At 30.0% G+C, this 20,633-nt stretch overlaps 2 protein-coding genes and 1 pseudogene across 2 annotated transcripts; all 3 read left to right on the top strand.

The window, feature by feature from the left end:
* Positions 1 to 7,256: 7,256 nt before the first annotated feature.
* LOC113557603 lies at positions 7,257 to 9,666 on the top strand (annotated as a pseudogene).
* Positions 9,667 to 9,932: 266 nt separating this feature from the next.
* On the top strand, positions 9,933 to 10,724 carry LOC113557602 (zinc finger MYM-type protein 1-like). Its single transcript, XM_026963172.1, has one exon. The coding sequence runs from the start codon at positions 9,933 to 9,935 to the stop codon at positions 10,722 to 10,724; it is 792 nt and encodes a 263-aa protein (XP_026818973.1).
* A 6,425-nt stretch (positions 10,725 to 17,149) lies between these two features.
* On the top strand, positions 17,150 to 17,839 carry LOC113557601 (general transcription factor II-I repeat domain-containing protein 2-like). The gene has a single exon (XM_026963171.1). It carries the CDS (start codon positions 17,150 to 17,152, stop codon positions 17,837 to 17,839), a length of 690 nt encoding a protein of 229 aa, XP_026818972.1.
* The last annotated feature ends 2,794 nt before the right edge of the window (positions 17,840 to 20,633 follow it).

Below are 20,633 nucleotides of genomic sequence, written 5' to 3'. Positions count from 1 at the left end.
TTTCAAACTATTAGTATTAAGAAAATGGTACGAAGTTAAAAAAAATACTAGATTGTGGTGATAAAGCAATAAACCCGTTGGATACTGCATGTCACGATCACGATATTTTGCATGCAACTAGTAAAAAATTTAGAAGATAGACATAACGCGTTAGAACTTCGTGCTCGGAGATAAAAGATACGCCTAGAAAAGAGAAAATCGTTGCGTACACCTAACAAACGCAATGAAGCTAAAAAAAATAGGTATGGGTTGTAAACGTAAACGGAAACGTACTACAAAAATAAATGGTATACTGCCAGCGAAGAAAAAATAAACGTTTTAAAAAAAAAATGTTGGTAAAAGGTTGATTTTAACACCAGGTCAGACAGGAGGTGCAATTCCCTTAATGCCTATTTTTGCAGGATTATCAGCACTTGGTAGTTGTCTGGAAGTGCTAGTGTGTATAATGCAATACAAAATGCAAAAAGAAAGAAAGGTAATGGATTATATTTAAATAATAATGGATCAAGGAAAAAAAACTGATGAATACGCTACCTAACAGACTACTAACTTCTAGAGATATTATAAAATACGTTATAAGGTTTAATATCAGTCATTTCCGCAGAGTCTTTTCGCGTGATAACTTACCTAAAAAACTTCTCACAATCGAATATGGTATATTAAACTTAGACTATCTTCCGGTAATGGAAGTCATTGGGTGGCGTTTTATAAAAATAAGGATAAAGTTAAACATTTTGATAGCTTCGGTAATTTACCTCCACCAATTGAATTACAAACATATTTTAAAGGAAACAATATTATATATAACTATTCAAATATTCAAAACAAACAAAGTCTTATCTTTATTATTCCGGTAAATGCTATCATCATCATCTTCATCGATTTTCTCGTTTATATTATCATTTGAATCATTATAACTTGCCAATAATTTATGGTTTGGTAAGTCAATGTTTAATAATGCTCTAAAATTTGTTTGGTGATTATGATGATCTTGGAAAACTGATATGTACAATGTTTTAGGATGAATTTTGTAATTAAGCTGTTCCGATAATATTTTCCATATTTTATGTGATGGAGGATTTAAACGCCCATTTTTGAAAATACAAGACTTATTTAGTTCCAAAACTTTATAAATAGATTGAGAATCTAATCTAAGTTTTCTGCCAGTTTTAACGTCACCTGACTGAAAAGTGAAATAAGAAAAAATAATAATAATATAATATTACATAATTGTGTTTATTACGAGCCCATGGCTATAAAGTATAAAAACTCTTATATTCATATTATATTATTTGATGACACATATTCCGTTTTATAAATTAATAACACAAGCATGTGAAGGCCAGGACGGATATCAATAAAACAATATATAATATTTAATTCGAACATTAAGAGATGTCCACGCGTCACTCATTTCTCAGACAAGTTGAAACTCGCGAAAATGGATATCGATATGAATGATCAGAATATTAATATTGATATGAGGTCCTTGTGTGTTAACGGAGTCACCACCACCATAACCACTCCACTGAAAATCGACCAAATATAAGAGGGACCGAGACGAGAGCTCTGCAGACGGTTAAGGATATCCAAGACATTTAGAGGCAGTTCGTAATTAATAAATTAAAATTTAAAGTTTAAAAATTTTCTTTGTAATAATCTAGCACAAAAATACGTTCTTATTAAAAATTTCAAGAGTATGATGATTATTTTCGAAATTACGGAAAATAGTTATATGCGATATTAATGAAATATGGTATCTTCCAAAATCACTAGATCCCTCGCTCGGTTCAGAATCAGCAATAATATTATCATAATTTAAACAATATACGCACATGCAGAACTCAAAATTAAAAATAAAACCTTAACTGACCTAACCAACATTTCGATTTAGGAACACTTCTAAATCTATTTAAAAGCGTTATAATGAAGGTAAAGCTAACGTAAAAATATTCAAACAAATATTGTAAAATAACTTACTATATAGACAGATATTAAAAAAATTAAAAACTTATCTTAACTAATTATTTGAACAAAAATATAATCAAATCAAATGTCTTGGTAAAAATTAAGTATTATTTTTTTATTTTATTTATTTTTAAAAGAAATTTACAATCTATACCTTAGGCACAATGAGTAAATGTGATACAGAATAGATATACAAGGTATCAAAACAAATCAATATTAATAATAAAAACATGTTACGTTTGATGAGAGCAGCCACCCATTAATGACACTTTCGCTCGTTTTTTTTTTTTTCTACGAGTACTTAATTATTTAATACTTGATTTATATAAGCAAGTCACGACACCATTTACGTTTTAGCCTTCTTGGAGGGTTTCCGGGGATAGTTGGGGTAGAGAGATTTCTAACGAGGGGATTGGGGTGAGATAATAAGTGGTGGTGGAAACGTTTATAATAAATTTTTGCTTCATCATGCACTAGAGGCATTTTTAAATCTGAATGAATAGTATGATTAGATACATAGGGAGGGGCATTTAATAATTTACGAAGCGCTAGATTTTGGAAAGTTTGTATTTTGTTTAGATTGGACTTTTTTGCGTTTCCCCATAATTGCAGTCCATATGTCCACATGGGTTTAAGTAAGGATTTATAAATAAGGAGATTGGTACTAGTGTGAGTGTATCTGTTATTATAAATGAGATTTTTTAAAAGACGTAAACGTTGGTTTAAGCGTATAATATGGCATCGACTACTCTATGGACCTGCTGAATAGTTGAGTGGGCAATACGAAATCCAAATTGGGAATTGGGAATGATACTGTTTTCTGCTATACACGGGAGCAAACGTTTGAGTAAAAGTTTTTCCAGAATTTTAACAAAAAATGGAAGTAGGCTTATGGGTCGAAAAGAGGAAATAGAATTAGGTGGTTTATTAGGTTTAGGGACTAAGATAATTGTAGAGAATTTCCATAAGATTGGGAAGTAAGAAAGACGTAAAACAGAGTTAAAAATATGGGAAAGATGGACAATTTCTTTTTTAGGTAGGCATCTAGCTACTTCAGCTGTTATTAGGTCGAATCCTGGAGATTTCCTAAGGGAGGATTGACTTATTGCGAATTTAATATCATTTGGTGTGAAATGTTTAACAGGACTAGTCGTAGGAGGGAACGGAGAATTTAGATAATCATTAACAGTATTAACAATGGTATGGGAAAAAATGTCAGGGTGAGGTTGGAAAATATCAGAAAGATGCGCTTTGAAAAGTTCAGCTTTGTCCGGGTCAGAAATTACATAACTGCCATCTGGGTTTTTGATTGGGAGGTTAGCAGATTTATATTTACAGATTTTTTTAGTCTCTCTCCAGAGACTACCATCTTTAGTAGATAGATTTGAAATAAAATTAGCAAGAGATTCGGATTTATATTTTGCCAAAACTTTTTTAAGATAGTTGGCAAGTTTATTATATTTTTGTTTATCGGACGGAAGACGCGTTCGTTGATACAAAGCTCTAGCTCTACGTTTTTCTACAATGATATTGCGTATATATTCTGGAATTAGGGGGTGATGAGTTGCAGGTTGAAGTTTTCTTGTTGAAGACCACGCCGCAGACTGTATAAGTTTTGTAAGGTTATTTACAGCAAGATCAATATCCTCAGGTGTTTTAAGTTTTACATTGAGACGGATTTGTTGGTCAACAAGATTGTGGAATTTAAACTTGTCAGTAGAGGAGTTGAATAATTTAGGAGACTCCTGTCTAGTCAGTGGGGAAGCACTTACTGTTAACATCACTAAGGAGTGATCGGAATTAGGTTCGAGGAGGTTTTCTGTTTTACAGTAAAGGTTATTTGGAATTTTAGCAACAAAAATGTCTAAGATATCAGGGTTTTTGTGTGTGGAGGTCGGCCAGTATGTAGGACCAGGTGGAGCAAGAACTTTGAAATATTTGGATGATATAAAATTTTGAAGAACTAATCCACGCGGATTATTTGTACGACAACCCCATGACAAGTGTTTAGCATTATAGTCACCTCCAACTATAAAATTGTGATTTAATGTGAGAAAGTAGTCAGTAAGGATTTGGTTTGTTATCTTGTGTTTCGGGGGGGAGTATAAGGCCGCAATAGTGATTGGTATGTTATTTAATTTAATATTTATAGCACAGGATTGCAAATAGGGTTGGCAGAAATTTGGAAGCGATTGGAAAATGATCGATGATTTAATTAGAATGGCAACTCCACCATGCGCAGTGTTGTCAGGATGATTGGTTTTCAATAAATTGTAACCAGGGATATGGATTGAAGAATATTTGGTAAAATGGGTTTCAGTTATAAGAGCTATATCTATTCGTTTAACGTGAAAAACAGTTTCAAGTTCATTAATATGGTTTTTTAAGCCATTAGCATTAAATTGGAGTATTAAAAGAGATTTATTTGTGACGTTACTAGACATTTATATTTTATCAAGTAGTTTCGTGATTACTTTATTGAGTAGAGAGATGAGAGGGTTAATAAGTGATTTGAACTCCTCCAGAAAATTAGTAATTGTGTTACTTAAATCTTGAGTTGGAATAGGAAGTGTATTGTCTGATTGACCAGAAGTGGCTTGAGCATAAGTGGGAGAATGATTTGAGGGTTGGTTTGGATGAGTTAAGGGGTGGGTGCCTTTTACATTTGTAGTCTTATTTCTAACATTATCAGATAAAAAGTTACTTTTTGTAGTTTGATTTCTGCCACGCTGAAGATCTCTGTAGACTGAACATCCTTTATAACTTGCTGGGTGATCCCCCGAACAAAGTGCGTATTTTGGTGGATCTGAGCGCGATTTTGGACATGACGAGGATTGATGATGATCACCACATCTGACACAACGTGAGTGATAGCCACAGTATGATTTTGTGTGTCCATACTCCTGGCAGTTAACACATTGACTGATCACTTTAGGTTTGTAAGGCTCTTCAACTATTATTTTAGTATGTAGAAGAGAGGATAGCTGGTAAATATCATTTGAATGAGCAGTTGGTTCCAAATCAACAAAGAACAGCGGGAGTGGACATTTGGTGGTCTTGTGGAGAACGTTTGTAACCTGTCTTACCTCAAAGAGACGAGCTTCAAGCTCAGATTTTATTAAATCAGTAGGTGTAGATTGATGGATATGACGAATGACAACACGTAAAGGTTTATCTTCCCGTAATTGAAAGGTGTGGTATTCAGCCTTGCTATCTTTTAGATAGCGAACAAGCATTCTATAAGATTCCGGGTTTGAGGTTTGTATTTTTAGACGGTCGCCGGCGGATTTGCAAAAGAAATGGTCAACACCAATTAGCTCTATAAGAGCTGCGCAGAAGTTTGGAAAGTCTAACACACCTTTCATGAATATCGGGGGAAGAGGTTTGATGTGGATATCGTTATTAACATCTTCTGCTTCAGAGGTAGCGTCAACATCGATATCTGGTGAATCTTTTTCACTTGGATTTGAATTTAAAGCTTTGAAGTGATTTCGTGTTGTAAAAAATTTTTTGCTCGGCGGAGGGGGGGTTTTCGGATGAGAAACGTCAGAAGAAGAACTAGAAAGAATCCTTTTATTTTTCTGCGAGGAATTCTGCAAGATCCATTCGCCATCTGTAGGGTTGTTCATATTACGACTCTGAGAGCTGTGTTCAGAATTAATTAAGGGACTTTTGTTAGAATTTGTAGGAATTGTTAAACGAGCAGGCTGTATAGTGCTGTTTTTAGTTTTAATTTTATCCGTAATAGTTGATTTGGTTGTTTTTTTTTTGTACACTATTTATAACTGGAGTAGGCGGCATTACTTACGTGAGCAAGGTCACGGACCGCTGGACGACGGACGCGAAACCGCGATAACGCGGGGCGTTATCTGCGGTTTACGCAACTACTGTTAGATGTTTCACTAGACACTTATATCATGTAGGTAAAATAAAAATTACATTTAGTAAGCATTACGAGAACAGTACAAATTAAGTTACTAATTTGCATAGAGTTTAACGTTAGTAAATTTTTGCTATAAATTTGAACCAAATCGGTTGCACAGAGCGAGAATAACAACGAAATTATAACGGAGTTGGAATAAGACGTGTGCATCGAACGCAGTGGATAATATAAAACTGAAGTATTATAACTAATATAAAATGAGTGTGGGACTGTTAAAAAAATGACCTATTTAGCTGTATATTTTAATGACTTAATTTTAATAATACGTAGATAAGTGCATACTATTGTAATTTAAAATATTTTTAAACTTACCATTATAAACATGTTGAATTTAAATAAAATAAATCAACAAAACGACCCAAACTACTATAAAGTATACACACAATTAAGTAGGTGAATAAATGCACGTACATACGACTGAACGTCTGGAATGCAAATGGGAACGCAATCTTTTGAATTTTAGTTCAACAATAACGTTATTATTCGGTTAAGCTTATCCAATATAATATTATTTTTGTCTACACAAATCTATCGTCGTATTTAGACGATGCCACTAGCACGCGTGTAACAGCGCATCAACACCAAGTGATAAGAAATGACAATGGGCACAGTTTACACACTATAAATAATTACAATATTGGTAATTGTGTTGAAGCAGTGCCGCAATAACCGGGTGTGTTGCGTGTGTCAAACACACGGGCCCAGGGCCCCAACCTATAATGGGGGGCCCAATGATAAAAATTGAAAAGTATGTAGAAAGAAAAAAATAATAAGATTTTGTTATAATAATATAATAATAATTAATAATTATTGAACAATAGATCGATTTTGTCTTGTACAACACAACGTTATCGTATATTAACGTTTCTTTTGCGGCCCGTATAACCGAAATTAAAAATAGTTTAGTTGCAATTGATTAAAGCGCGTCATGCGAAGGAACGCGTATTTTGACCGTCCTATATAGTATGAGTGTGTGACGCATCTCAATTATCGGTGTTTATTTTTGTTATGTGCCACGCGGGAAAACCGCGATCGGGCTAGCTTTTATATTGCACGACGACGACGCTCGTTGAAAATGCGGGATCTTCGTCAGTCGATGTTTTATATTCGGTCATTAGACAATAAGTTATCCATTTATTTATTTTTATTTACGTCTACAATAAATCATGCCGCCAAAAGCTTTAAGTGGAGCAGCTAAAAGAAAAAAAAACACCAATTACAGTGTAATATTTTAAAAACCAATCAGAAGATAAATTATTTTTTTGAAAGCAGTCAACATAACAATGGTAAGTACAAAATTATTTTATGAATAAATATTGTTGACTAGCAAGATGTTAAATTAGAGATGACTGAGATTTTGTTATTTAATCTAGGTATTTATTAACAATTTTATTGCAATATTCATACCTATATCATGGTCCGTGAGACTCTTTTTGAAATCTCACACAGTTTAAATTTTAAACTCTACTACTAGTTTTTCAAACAAAAATTTTAAAATTATGGGATACTTTCCTTGTTTAATTCAAAAATGTACATATTATACAATTTTAGCTCATAAATGTAAATTTTTCATTGGTTTTTGTACTTTTAAACCGTGTGATCCCGTATAGCATGGGTGACCAAACTTTTTTTGGTCACGATCTACTAATATATACTTCACCCTTGAGGATCAACTTCCATTTACAATTTATATAATATATAAAAATTATACAGATAAAATTTATCGACAATTTGTTCACTACAACGTCGATTAATTTTCGTGTGCGTGGCCCTAAAAATAAATTTTAACATGATCGACTAAAATTATCCGCGATCGACTGTTTGGCTGTCTCTTCCGTATAGGGTCTCATACTCTCATTCTCATAGCACAGTAAATTAAATTTTGGTCGGTTTATAAATATATATTAATCAGGGATTCCAAATTGAAGTAAATGAGTGAACTATATTATAAAATTATTATATATTTTTCGTTATTTTTATTGAAAATTAGGTTAACATGATTTTTGGCATATTTGGTTCTTTAAGACTAATAAAATTACCTACTTAATTTAATTAAAAGGGTTAAAATTGAAATTATATGGAAAAAACTCAAAAACTTCAAATGTATTTATACTACTCGATATAATATTATATACCTAAAATTAATTTTGGTTTAATAGTTGTAGAATATGATGTGGGACTTGAAAGTGTTGGACAAATATCAGAAAATGAATTTAAAAGTATTTTAGACTCAAAACAAGATGGACAAGACAAAAATAATACATACACTGAAAATAATAACTCTCCTAATGTTAGCACTTCTACAGGTATACACTAGCGTCTAGCTCAAATACGTACATATGTTAATAATATTTCAGTGTTGTAAAATATTTTTAATACCTAATATTTTTGATTTAAAAATTTCTATTTTATTCTATACTATTAATTATTATTATGTATGCATTATAATAATTTTGATTTTGATTTTTTCTAATATTACAAATTTATTATTACAAATTTATTATTTTTATATTATGCTATATTATAATAAATATTTTAAAACTTATAGATTTGAATAGTATGCTGAATCTCCAAGATGATTTCCCAACAGACATAGCCAAATTTCCATGGACTATTACTGATTCAAATTTAATAAGAAGTTTGATTTTATATGGACCCTGTAAGCCAGATATTAACTTTCCAGTAAATAATAATGGTAAACGTTTTTCATCTAGTTATTATTTTCTAACAACTAAATCTGGTACAAAAATTCCAAGAACTTGGCTATGTTATTCTTATAACTTAGACTGTGTGTATTGCGAATCATGTTGGCTGTTTGCTGATAGATCTTATGGCAAATTTAAGTGGGATTGGATTTATGGTATTAATGATTGGAATCACTTGTCACAAAGTATTCAAAGACATGAATCATCTATTCAACATTTGGATGCTGCCAAAATTCGTTCCATTTGGGTTAAAAATGAAACCATTGACGCTAGTTTAGAAAAACAATATACTGATGAAGCAGTGAAATGAAGGAATGTATTGAAAAGGTTGATAAAAATAATACTTTCTATAACAGCAGGAAATTGTGCTTTAAGAGGGAATGAAGGAAGCCTAAAAATTAAGTGTGCCACCGAAGGAAACTTTTTAAGAACAGTTCGATTACTCGCAGAGTTTAATCCTATTCTAAATGATATTTTAAATGATGAAAATCAAAAAATTAAATATTTAAGTTGGTCTATTCAGAACGAGTTGTTAGACATTTTGTCTACAGAGTTACGTCATTTAATTTGTAATAAAATAAGATCTAGTAGTTTCTTTTCTGTTATATTAGACTCAACTCAAGATGTAACCAAACAAGACCAAGTTAGTCTTGTAATTCGTTATACTACATTAGATTTTGAAAAGAAACAAATACAAATTAAAGAGTCATTTCTTGGTTTTTATTTACTATCCCATCATGGTGCAGCAAATTATGTAGAACTTTTAAAAAATACATTAATGAGATTAGATTTAAATATTATGAAATGTCGTGGTCAAGGATATGACGGAGCAGCGGTGATGAGTGGTTCAATAACAGGCGTTCAAAAACAAATTTGTGATATTGTACCTAACGCTACATTTGTTCATTGCTGTTCCCATAATATAAATTTAGTTTTATGTGATGCTGCTAAAAGTACTAGAAAAATACAATCATTTTTTGATACTGTGCAAGACATCTACAATTTTTTTAGCTCAAGTTCGCCAAGATGGGCTCAGCTAGCCTTTGGTGAAGAGTACGGGATAAAAATAAATAAAATAACTTTAAAAAAAGTGTGTCCTACTCGATGGGAAGCAAGACATAATGCTTTATTTTCATTAAAACACAGGTTTGTTGATGTTTTGAAAGCTCTTTCTAATATCCAGCTTTCAAGTTCCAAAAAAGATGAAATAAATATGGCTACAACTTTAAAAAAAAAAAATGGAAAGTGCTGAATTTATAATTATTCTATGTATATGGGAACCCATTTTAAAATCTTTACAAGTGGTATCAAAGAGTATGCAATCAGTTAATTTCAGCTTGCAAAAAGCATCAACACAATTAGAAAGTGCTATTTCAATTATAGAAAAGTTGCGGGATCAATATGACCAAATAGTAGAAGATTCAAGGGAATTATGTATGAAGTGGAATATACCCATCAAGTTAAGTGAAACTCGTCAAAGATATGCTAAAAAGTATTTTGATGAAGTAGACAGTGATCGGCGGCTTACTACAACTGATGATAATTTTAGAGTTACTATATTTTACCCAGTTGTAGATACAACACTATTACAATTAAGAGTTAGATTTAAAGGAATGAAAACTGTGTGTAATGATTTTATTATATTAATGCCTGAAATATTAACATCAATGGTTGACGAATTGATTGTTAAGTCATCATATGACTTTATTAACAAATATAAAGAAGATATCAGTTCTGACTTCACTCGTCAACTTATAATAATTAAAGGCTATTTATCTTCCAAATTTCAAACCAACTATTTAAAAAGTATGACAATTCATGATTTAGCTGATACTATTGTTAAGGAAGAGCTAACATCAATATTTCCTGATGTATTTATCGGTACTATAATTTTTTTGACTATACCAGTGACATCTGCTTCAGCTGAGAGATCCTTTTCAAAGCTTAAACTTATCAAAAATTACTTACGAAACTCCATCGGTCAAGAGAGACTTTCAAGTATAGCTATGCTTAATATTGAAAGACAACAAACAAATGATATTAACATAGAAAATATAATTGACAATTTTGCCAACAAAAAGGCAAGAAAAAAGAATTTTTTAAAGTGAGTAATGTATTTTTTTTTTCAATTTTTTAATTGGCTGTTAATGCTTATGTATAGTGTGTTCAATTAAATTGTTACTTGATAATTATTTATATTTAAAATTAATAAAAAAAGGTTACAAATTATTACATTTATTTATTTGTAAATACATACCTGTATGTGTTTTCCTTATGTTAACCTTATTTTTGTTTATATTTGTATGAGTAAAAATTCAAAATTCCAAATTTTGTTTTCAAATTTGGAAAAATTAATTTTCAAGACAGGGGGGGGGGCATTAATTTTATTTGCACACGGGCCCAAATTGGTGTAGTTGCGGCACTGTGTTGAAGGCTCTAACTAGCCAAACTATGCGATATTGCCGCATGGGGCTATAATGGTATATATGTCATCGTGTTTGTTGGGTTTTATACGGACCATTTAGTTATAAGTTATACCTTAAAAAAGACGCTTGAAAACATACTATAAGCACTCAATAAAGCATTTAAAAAACTTAAACTTAATCAAAATTATTTAATCAAATAAAAAACTTTCTTTTTACATGATATAGGAGGTACTATACATAATTTGTAACTGTGCAAAAATAATATAATTAAATACTACAAAAATATTGAGACAAAACGATTAGGAAAAGTTTCCAACTAAAAAATCAAAAAAATTTAAAAAAAAAATCTTTATATTATAAAAAAATCAAACTTCACTTTCGAGACATTTTGCCTTATTGTTTATAGATTTTCCGAGGGATTTTTTGAAAAAACCATAAAAAGTAGAAAAAATGGTAAAAAAAAGCAAAAAAAGAGCACTTTCAAATTTCATAATTATTATTGAACGCGTTTTAACATGACATACACTTCTATATCACTCTACTACATTTTAAGTCAATCCGTAAAAATAAGGAAATGCTTGAAGTCCTGAGCCCTGGTTATAACAAACCTGCAGTGACCACACGACGCGTTGTTAACGTATGTGATGAGATTACACCTAAACATTTGGTGGTGATGCAGCATGTAATGTAGCATCGTACCACATTATTAATACAAAACACGTGCAATAGTTTTATTTCCTTTAAATTATAAAGACACATGACTATATTTTTACAGTTGTTTATTGAAAGATTATCTTTGCTTGTAAATGGCAAGTTTAAAAGTTAAAACTATGGAAGTTTCTCAGCACTATAGTAGGTTTGAGTATATGTCGTTATTGAGTAAGTCACTTTAATGGATGTGTTAAATATATTTTCGATTAAGTAGCATCCCAGCATTTTAACCAGTCCGTGCCTGACTAGATTTTAAAATTGAAGTTATAGAACAGATTTTCCAGATGTCAGAAAATTACCACTGTTTAATGTATAAATTCTTCTATTTTCTACTCCCAAAACGCGATGACACAAATAAAAAACATGCATCATTCTCATCGGGAAATCGAATATTCCGGAGAATAGGTGAAGTTGAAAATTTCAAAAGAGACGTTGCAAATTGTTGCAATTTTAAAGATTTTTTAGAATGCCAAATATAAAAATCAAAAATTTCAATTTTCTTTAAATAGCTTAAAAAGTCAAAATATTTTGAAAATTCAACCATTTATAGATAACGCTAATATATACATTTAGTGAGAATTTCAAGTATTTACAATGATTCGTTTTTAATTACAGCAAAATAAAAAAATCAATTTTGTCAAAAACTGATTATGTGTAAAAATTTCCGTTTTTCCGTTACTTTTTTAGGGTTATTCCTGACGCTTTTGAAAACCTATGGAAATTTTTTACTTCCACCAAAGTACCAACAAAATAAATTTTCCTTTTCAAAGAGGGGCTGAAGTCAAAAATCAAAGCATTATTTCTACTCCAAAACGTGATGACAAGCACAAACAAAAAAAAAATACATCATTCCCATCGGGAAATCGGTTTTTCCGGAGATTGGTGAAGTTGTAAATTTCAATAGAGACGTTGCAAATTATTGCAAATCGGTTGCAAAATATTGCCGTTGGTTTGAAGTAGATACCTCACAATGGGGGTGCCAACTTCACGGACGTGTTGAATGCTGATGGCTCGCTACGCATACGGTTCTTTCTTGAAGTCGCTGAAGTTTACAGTGATCAGTTGTCCTCTTCAACAGTGATTCGTTTGTAAATTGTCTCGTTGAATTATTTTTCAAATATTTCGGAAAAAATTCGAAGTTGAAAAATAGTATTTTTTATTAAAAATTAATAAATAATATTCAGCCAAAGAATTCTGCTTGAAAGAATTCCGTTACCGAATGCGCCAAATTTGTAGTTGGGGCCAACCGGCAACTGGTCGTCGAAATATTTCTAAGTGTCGTTTATTAAATTAATTTAAAATATTATAAGTCCAAATCACAGATTTCTGGTGTAGACTGACGTGAAGTTGCTTGCGCTAACTCTGGTAAATCACGTCTGCGGGAGTCCTCTCCAGGGCCCCCTTATATAGTCAGTGTCCCCCGACCTACTACCCATGTATCCTCTGGCCTATTCAAAAAGTGCGTCATTTGTTCTCACACTATTGCGCATTTCAGGATGCACGTGCAATGATTAATCTGTATATGACATCCGGTGATGCTTGCTCACCCACCTGTAGTCAGCCTCGCTCGGGATTCTCAGAACTCGAGATTAATTTAAAATCATATTTTCGGTTATAGGCTTACAATGTATCGTTGAGTTCGCTTATCTCCAATTTTCGAAGGTTAAAGTAATAGATGATTTTAATTCTCCTATTATTATTTTTCATATCGATTAGGCCTATTATTTTACCGCCCAGGTGTGTAGATACTCCCCATTACATGTAGATATTTATTTCTACGTCGTAATATTCTTATTGCGTGTCATGTTATTATAATATATGGGTAATTGTTATTCTAGTACGTCGTAGTATCCTTTATTGTGTATTATATTATTGGTATAGGACATCAGAGCACGTAGCAATAAGGTAGGTTACCTAAGGAAAATATTACTTGTTAATTTTTTTTATGAAATGAAAATGTATCAATTACTAAATTATATTGTCATATTAAGAATATGTTACTTTTTTAAATTTATTTTATGTTATTGTTATAAAATTACTTATTATTGTTATAAGGTAAGACACCTAAGAAAAATTTTACTTGTTTATTTTTTTTATGAAATTAAAATTTAAAAATAACTAAATTATATTGTGATATATAAAGAAAATTAAGAGAATGTTACTTTTTTTAATTTGTTTTGTTATTGTTATAAAATTACTTATTTTTATTATAAGATAGAACACCTAAGGAAAATGTTACTTTTTAATTTTTATTATTTTATTTGTATAATTACCCGTTTACCAAGGTAAATGGTTCTTTTTAAATTTGTTATTATGTTGTTAACCATGTAAACCTCAGGTTCCTAAAAGTTATATCCTAAGTTTAATTCCAACTAAATTTAGTGGAATGACAACATTATTACAATTAATATTTTGAGAACCTATTTGGTATCTCAGTATGTTAGGAACAATCATCATTTTTTTATATGTTACTCCCACCGTCTCTAGACTCTATTAAGGGTCTCAGCTAGAATTTATCTAAAATTACTGTCATATAAGTCATATAAGTGATACTGAACCTATATTTAAATTTTAAGCAAAATCCAATCACTTTTTTTTTTTCAAATTAAATTTAAGTAAACACATTAAAATGTCATGGCGTCTGGGAGTAAACTAGTGAGACCCAAAATAGGACCTCATGGCGGTCAACGTGTTAAGTTATCTTATGTCATTATATTTTTTACAAACTTTTTTCTTAAATGTATTGAATTATTACATTCAATATTTGCTTTATTGTTAAAATGCAATACATAGTCAATATCACAATAATAAGTACATACATTAATATTATTAATATTTCAACAAAAGTGCTGTATTAAATATTTTATTGAATTAAATTTTTTTCTTAAAGAAGGTTGTATTCACATCTATAATCATTCAAGATCGACTACATCGTTGTTTAGTGCATTTGTATAATTTGATTTGATATGGGCTATATGGTTATAGCTTTCACAGAATTCTTGTATTGGATCATTAGAATTTATAACTGAAAAATAAATTTGGATAAGAATGGTAATTGTTTACTATAAGATTATCTTAGGACAAATAATCTTAGAGTTTGTTTATACAAGGTGATTATTTTATCATTAAACACTCATTATTTCTTCAAGTATTGATTTTCTTTAATTTTTTTCGCAATATTTTTTTACATACTTTTAATGCCAATGAAATTTTTATTTTATTCATCCTTTTATTTATTAGTAAAATAATAAACAACTTTTTGTTTTCAAATGGAAACCAATATTTAAAATGAACTAAATTAATAGGCTATTCTAACGTTCAAACCTAATTTTAACGTTCAAATTATTACTTTTCGTTAATTTTTTAAATATAGCTCTAAATGGCTATTATAGTATAGACATTATAATAGATATAGCTTTAAAAGTTGGGTGTTTTTGGTTTTTATACTACTTATTGTTTCCGAAGATCAGTAGTCACATGCGTAATAGATAATAATAAGAGGTACATATTTTCATATGTAATAAACACGTTATCAACTATCGACACTATGATGAACTTTGTACATATAGTCATCAATGCCTCACAGCCGTAATGATCTGTGGGACGAACACCTAAAAACTTCTAACCACCAACTTTGAACAACTGTAAGTCATTAACGGTTAAATGAAAAATAATAATTTTAACGTTAAAATTCATAAAAAAAATAACCCTACTATTTTATGACATTTTAAATATAGGTTTCCATTTGTAAATCAAAAATTGATAATGATTTCAGTAATAAATATAAGTAATGAAAAAAATAAAAATGTTAAATAGTTTTAGAAAACTATAAAACTAAAAATGTTGAAAAAAAGTGAACACTTTAAAATAATGAGTGTTTAATGATAAAAGCACCACCCTGTATACAAATATAGCAAAGAGCAAGTTTTTGCAACATACCTAGTTACATTTTATTTAATACTTAAACTACATTAATGTAAGGGAAATAATTTATTTTTATATATTTAATTATTACGTATTTAAAATAAACAAAAATAATAGCAGAATTCAGTTGTTTTTTTTATCCTCAATCACATGATAATATGTATGTAAAACACGGATACTACTTATATATTTAACCCGCCATGAGTCCCATCATTGTTTGTAACACGTGTGATCGCACAAGGTGTTTTTGAACGTTTCCTTATACCTCATATATTTTTTAATATTTTACATATAAATGCATTTATTAATGATTTACAAAAATGATACTTTATTTATTTATTATATATTAAATAAAAATTGGTATTACTGGTATTATTATACTTAAGATTAATGTGAAAATAAATTAAAAATAATTTAATTGAAAGAATATGTTAAGATATGTTAATATGTTAAATCAATATTGGAATACATTAATACATACTATTTAATGACATTTTGTAACTTGATGCAATATCTGTAAAAATATTATAAAAGTTACTTATAATTCAATGGTATTAAAAAATTTATATAGGTAGTTTGAGAATAAATAACTAAAAACATAACGAAATAATTGTAATAAAGTATTATGTAGCTAAAAATAAAGGCAACATTAATGGTATCTCTTATCCGGATAAAGATAAGAGAATATTGACACGGTACGCAACGGTGGACGGTACAAAGTACAGTCACCGAAGCGACTGGTCCAAGCCTTATCAACTACCACTACGGGTAACGACGTTAGAACTCCGTCGACTTACCCCCTCCCCATACCACAAAAGCACAGGTTGTGACGGGAAGGCAAGTAGGTCCGGACAAGTACTGGGCGCCGGCCGGCTCGTTCTCTTGCTTGAACCGTCTTACCGACAACGGCGGCAACGTCGCCTAGTCGTAAGAGCGCGTAAAGTATAACTAAGGGGATTCGATACCGTGATTTTCTGTTTTTGTCCAACCATGCGTTGGACATAGGATTTTAGACTGATCCTTTGCCAATTATACCAATTGATCCAATAAAGCAGGGGTCGGCAACCCGCGGCCCGCGATAATAATTTATAGTTAGTTTAAAAATATTATACAACACGTTATCTTTGCTGATAAAAATTGGGATTTCTCACGAGAAGTTAGTTATACAATTATTGAACAAAAATAGATATTATGTATAGAAACATTGTACACGTTATCTACGTTTCGTTAAACATCGATAATAATTTATTATACAAAACAAAATACGACTTAGTATTACTGAATTGATTTTCTAGTGATGTGTAATCGTCTCAATTCTGTGTTTCAAATTTTTGTACGTGTAACTCTATGGCTCCTAAACGAAAAATTAACGATGAGCATCGTATTTTTAAAGAAGATTGGACCGAACTTTCTTTTTTATCGAACACGGTGGTAAGTTATTATGTTTAATTTGTAATAAAAACATAACAGTAATGAAAGAATACAACGTCAGGCGACATTACGACAATGAGCATAAAGCAAAATTTGAAAACTTAACTGGTGAATTAAGACAAAACAAAATAAAACATTTTTTAACATCTCTTAGTAGCCAGCAAAATATTTTCAAATCCCAAAATACACGTAACGAAGCGTCTGTACGAGCAAGTTATGTAGTTGCTGAAATGTTGGCAAAAAACAATCGCCCTTTTACTGACATTGAGTTTTTTAAAAAGTGCATGTTAGCTGTAACGAATGAAGTATGTCCAGAAAAAATAAAACTATTTGAAGAAATTAGTCTTTCGACTCGAACGTATGTGAGGCGAACTGAGGAATTGGGAAATAATTTATTTTCCCAATTAAAAGATATCATACCGTCATTAGACTGTTTTTCGATAGCTATTGATGAGAGCACAGATATTTCTGACACAGCTCAACTTTTAATATTTATACGTGGTATGGACAAGGAGTTTAATATTTATGAAGAGTTAGCAGATATGTGTAGTATAAAAGGCACTACAACAGGTGAAGATATATTTAAAAATATAGAAAATTCATTCGAAAAATTAGGGCTTTCGTTGAAGAAATTTATAAGTATTACTACTGACGGAGGAAAAAATATGAGTGGCATACATAAAGGTTTTGTTGGGAGAATTAAGACTAAAATGATTGATAAAAAATTTTAAATGCCCATGGTTTTTCATTGTATCATACACCAAGAGGCACTATGTTGCAAAGTCTTGGCTTGGAAAAATATCATGGATACAGTTATATCAACCATAAACTATATACGAAAAAATGGGTTAGCTCATCGACAATTCCAACAGTTTTTGGAAGAAATTGAAGCTGAATATGGTGATGTTATTTATTTTACGGAAGTTCGTTGGTTAAGTAGGGGTGCAGCTTTAAAACGTTTTTTTTTACTCTTAGAGAGGAAATAAATATATTTATGAATGAAAAAGAAAAAAATTTTCCCCAATTATCGGATAAAAAATGGATACTCGACCTTGCTTTTTTAACTGACATGACCACATTTTTAAATGAATTAAATGTAAAATTACAAGGGCAAGAAAAACTATTACCGGATATGTACTCTGATATAAAATCATTTACGGTGAAATTAAAATTGTTTTACAAGCATATTGATGAAAAAAAATTAGATCATTTTGTTTGTTGTAAAAAATCTATGGAAACATTTCAACAATGTAACTGGGAAGAAGTTAAAGTAAAATTTATGAGTATCATTGAAAAATTACAAAATGAATTTTCAATCAAATTTTCTGATTTTTATTCAATTGACTTCAAAATTAAATTATTTCAGAACCCGTTTGTAGTTGATATTGATGACGTTGAAAGCTGTTTACAAATGGAAATTATTGAGTTGAAAGTGACGAATGTCTTAAAACCGCTTTTCGTGATTGTAATAATTTAATTCAGTTTTATTCGAGTCTCTGTGAAAAAAAATTTAGCAAAATAAAATATTTTGCTAAAAAAATGATGACCATATTTGGAAGCACTTATATTTGTGAACAAACTTTTACCCAATGAAATATCGGAAAAGCAAATATGCTTCACGATTAACCGATGGTCACTTAAACGCTGTTTTGAGAATTTCTACATAGAAAATAAAACCTACTATCAATACACTTGTTGATGCTATTCAAACTCAAAAATCACATTAATTTTTATTTATTAATTTTTTCCAATATTATACTATATTTTACTATGTATTTTTTATTATTATTATTACGTGTAATTATTATTATAACTTTGTTTGTAGATACCTCGATAATTAATGTACCAATCAGTGATGTACTTAAATAAATTAAATTTTAAATTACTACAATATTTCGTTTAAATAAAATAAGGTGTATTCAAATTATGGCCCGTGAAAAAATTTATTTTTATTTTTTGGCCCTTGACACCAAAAAGGTTGCCGACCCCTGCAATAAAGCGATAAGAGTTCTAAAAACAGATTTTTGACTTTTTGATTTTAACTTCTACAAAAATTGAAATATGGTAATTTTTAATTACTCTTTTTTAACATAATTTTTTTAGGAATTTGGAGAGAAATATCAAAGCTGTGAGAAAGTCGATTTCAAATAGACTTGACGACAAATTCAAATCTGTTTTCAGAAATCTTATCGCTTCATTAGATCAATTGGTATGTTTGGTAAAAACATATCTAAAATACTATATCACGCGTGTGTTCGACAAAGACAGAAAACCACGGGATGGAATCCCCTTAATTGTGTATTCTCTTTTATGTCGTCAACGCCTGACATAGTGAAATTTGACAACTAGCTATAATTGTGTACTGTTGTTTATCATAAATAAAAATACAGAGTACATATAGTGAAATTCGTGTTGTTCTTTTATCCTGACCGGCTCATTGCGGACTCACCGAGCACCTACTACCGTAACCGTGTCAATATTAATAAAGATAAAAAAATATAGTTAATTAGTAATTAACGTGGAAACATTGTATTTTTTATACTCATCCCTTTTCTAGTTGCAAAATCTAATAGCATATTACAATTATTGTTGATTATTTCGTGTCAACTATAGCCCCCATAGTCCCCGGAGATTGCTCTAAATCCTAAATCTCGTCCAACTTTTACAATTAAGTTGCCTATGATTATCCTATTATTATATTTATTACATATATCCTACACTACTCAATATCTACTGTACAGCATAGTGATAAGGTTCCTATCTTCCCGTATTTCATATATTATTACATCAGTACACGATAAATACATTTACAGAAATCTGAACAGTATTACTTATAAGATGATTATATTTAATACAAATTAAAATATTTTATTGTATACTTTATATTTATATTAATTGTATATCAATTAAAATTGTTCAATGCATCCATTGAAAAAAATATTTATGTCAAATATGTACTCCAATGATTATAAAAAAAACCACATTGTACAGAGAATTTAACTAAAAACATACATACTCATCAATATAGAATCTAAAAATAAAATAAATAATTAATTGCTATTTAACTGAGATATAAATATAATATTTAGGTATATGATGCTACTACTTTGTCAAGTATACTGTATAGTATAAAAACAAACCCAAACAAGATTTCAACATTTTCAATCATTAACTATTTTTTAATCGAAAAAAATGATAATTTTATAAGTAGTTAAAATCATATTTCTCTTAATATAAAAGTATAAAAGTTAGACACTGATTACTTAAATTCAGTTAAACATTTTAATACATTCAATAAAAAATAAATATAAAATGTACTTACATATTTTTTCTAGAAAAAGAAAAATGAACACTAATTAATAGGTACCAAATAAAATTTACCTTATAAAACTATCTCATACTTAATATTATAAAAAATCGATGACCTAATATTGTCTTTGTAAAAAAATATATCATTATGTAGAACCTTACCGATCTTAACCTAACCAATGGAAGTTGACTAGAGTTTTTTATGATTACCTTGTT

This window comes from Rhopalosiphum maidis, chromosome 3 (genome assembly GCF_003676215.2).
Source record: "Rhopalosiphum maidis isolate BTI-1 chromosome 3, ASM367621v3, whole genome shotgun sequence".
Taxonomy (NCBI): domain Eukaryota; kingdom Metazoa; phylum Arthropoda; class Insecta; order Hemiptera; family Aphididae; genus Rhopalosiphum; species Rhopalosiphum maidis.
This window is presented reverse-complemented; position numbering and strand designations above follow the sequence as displayed.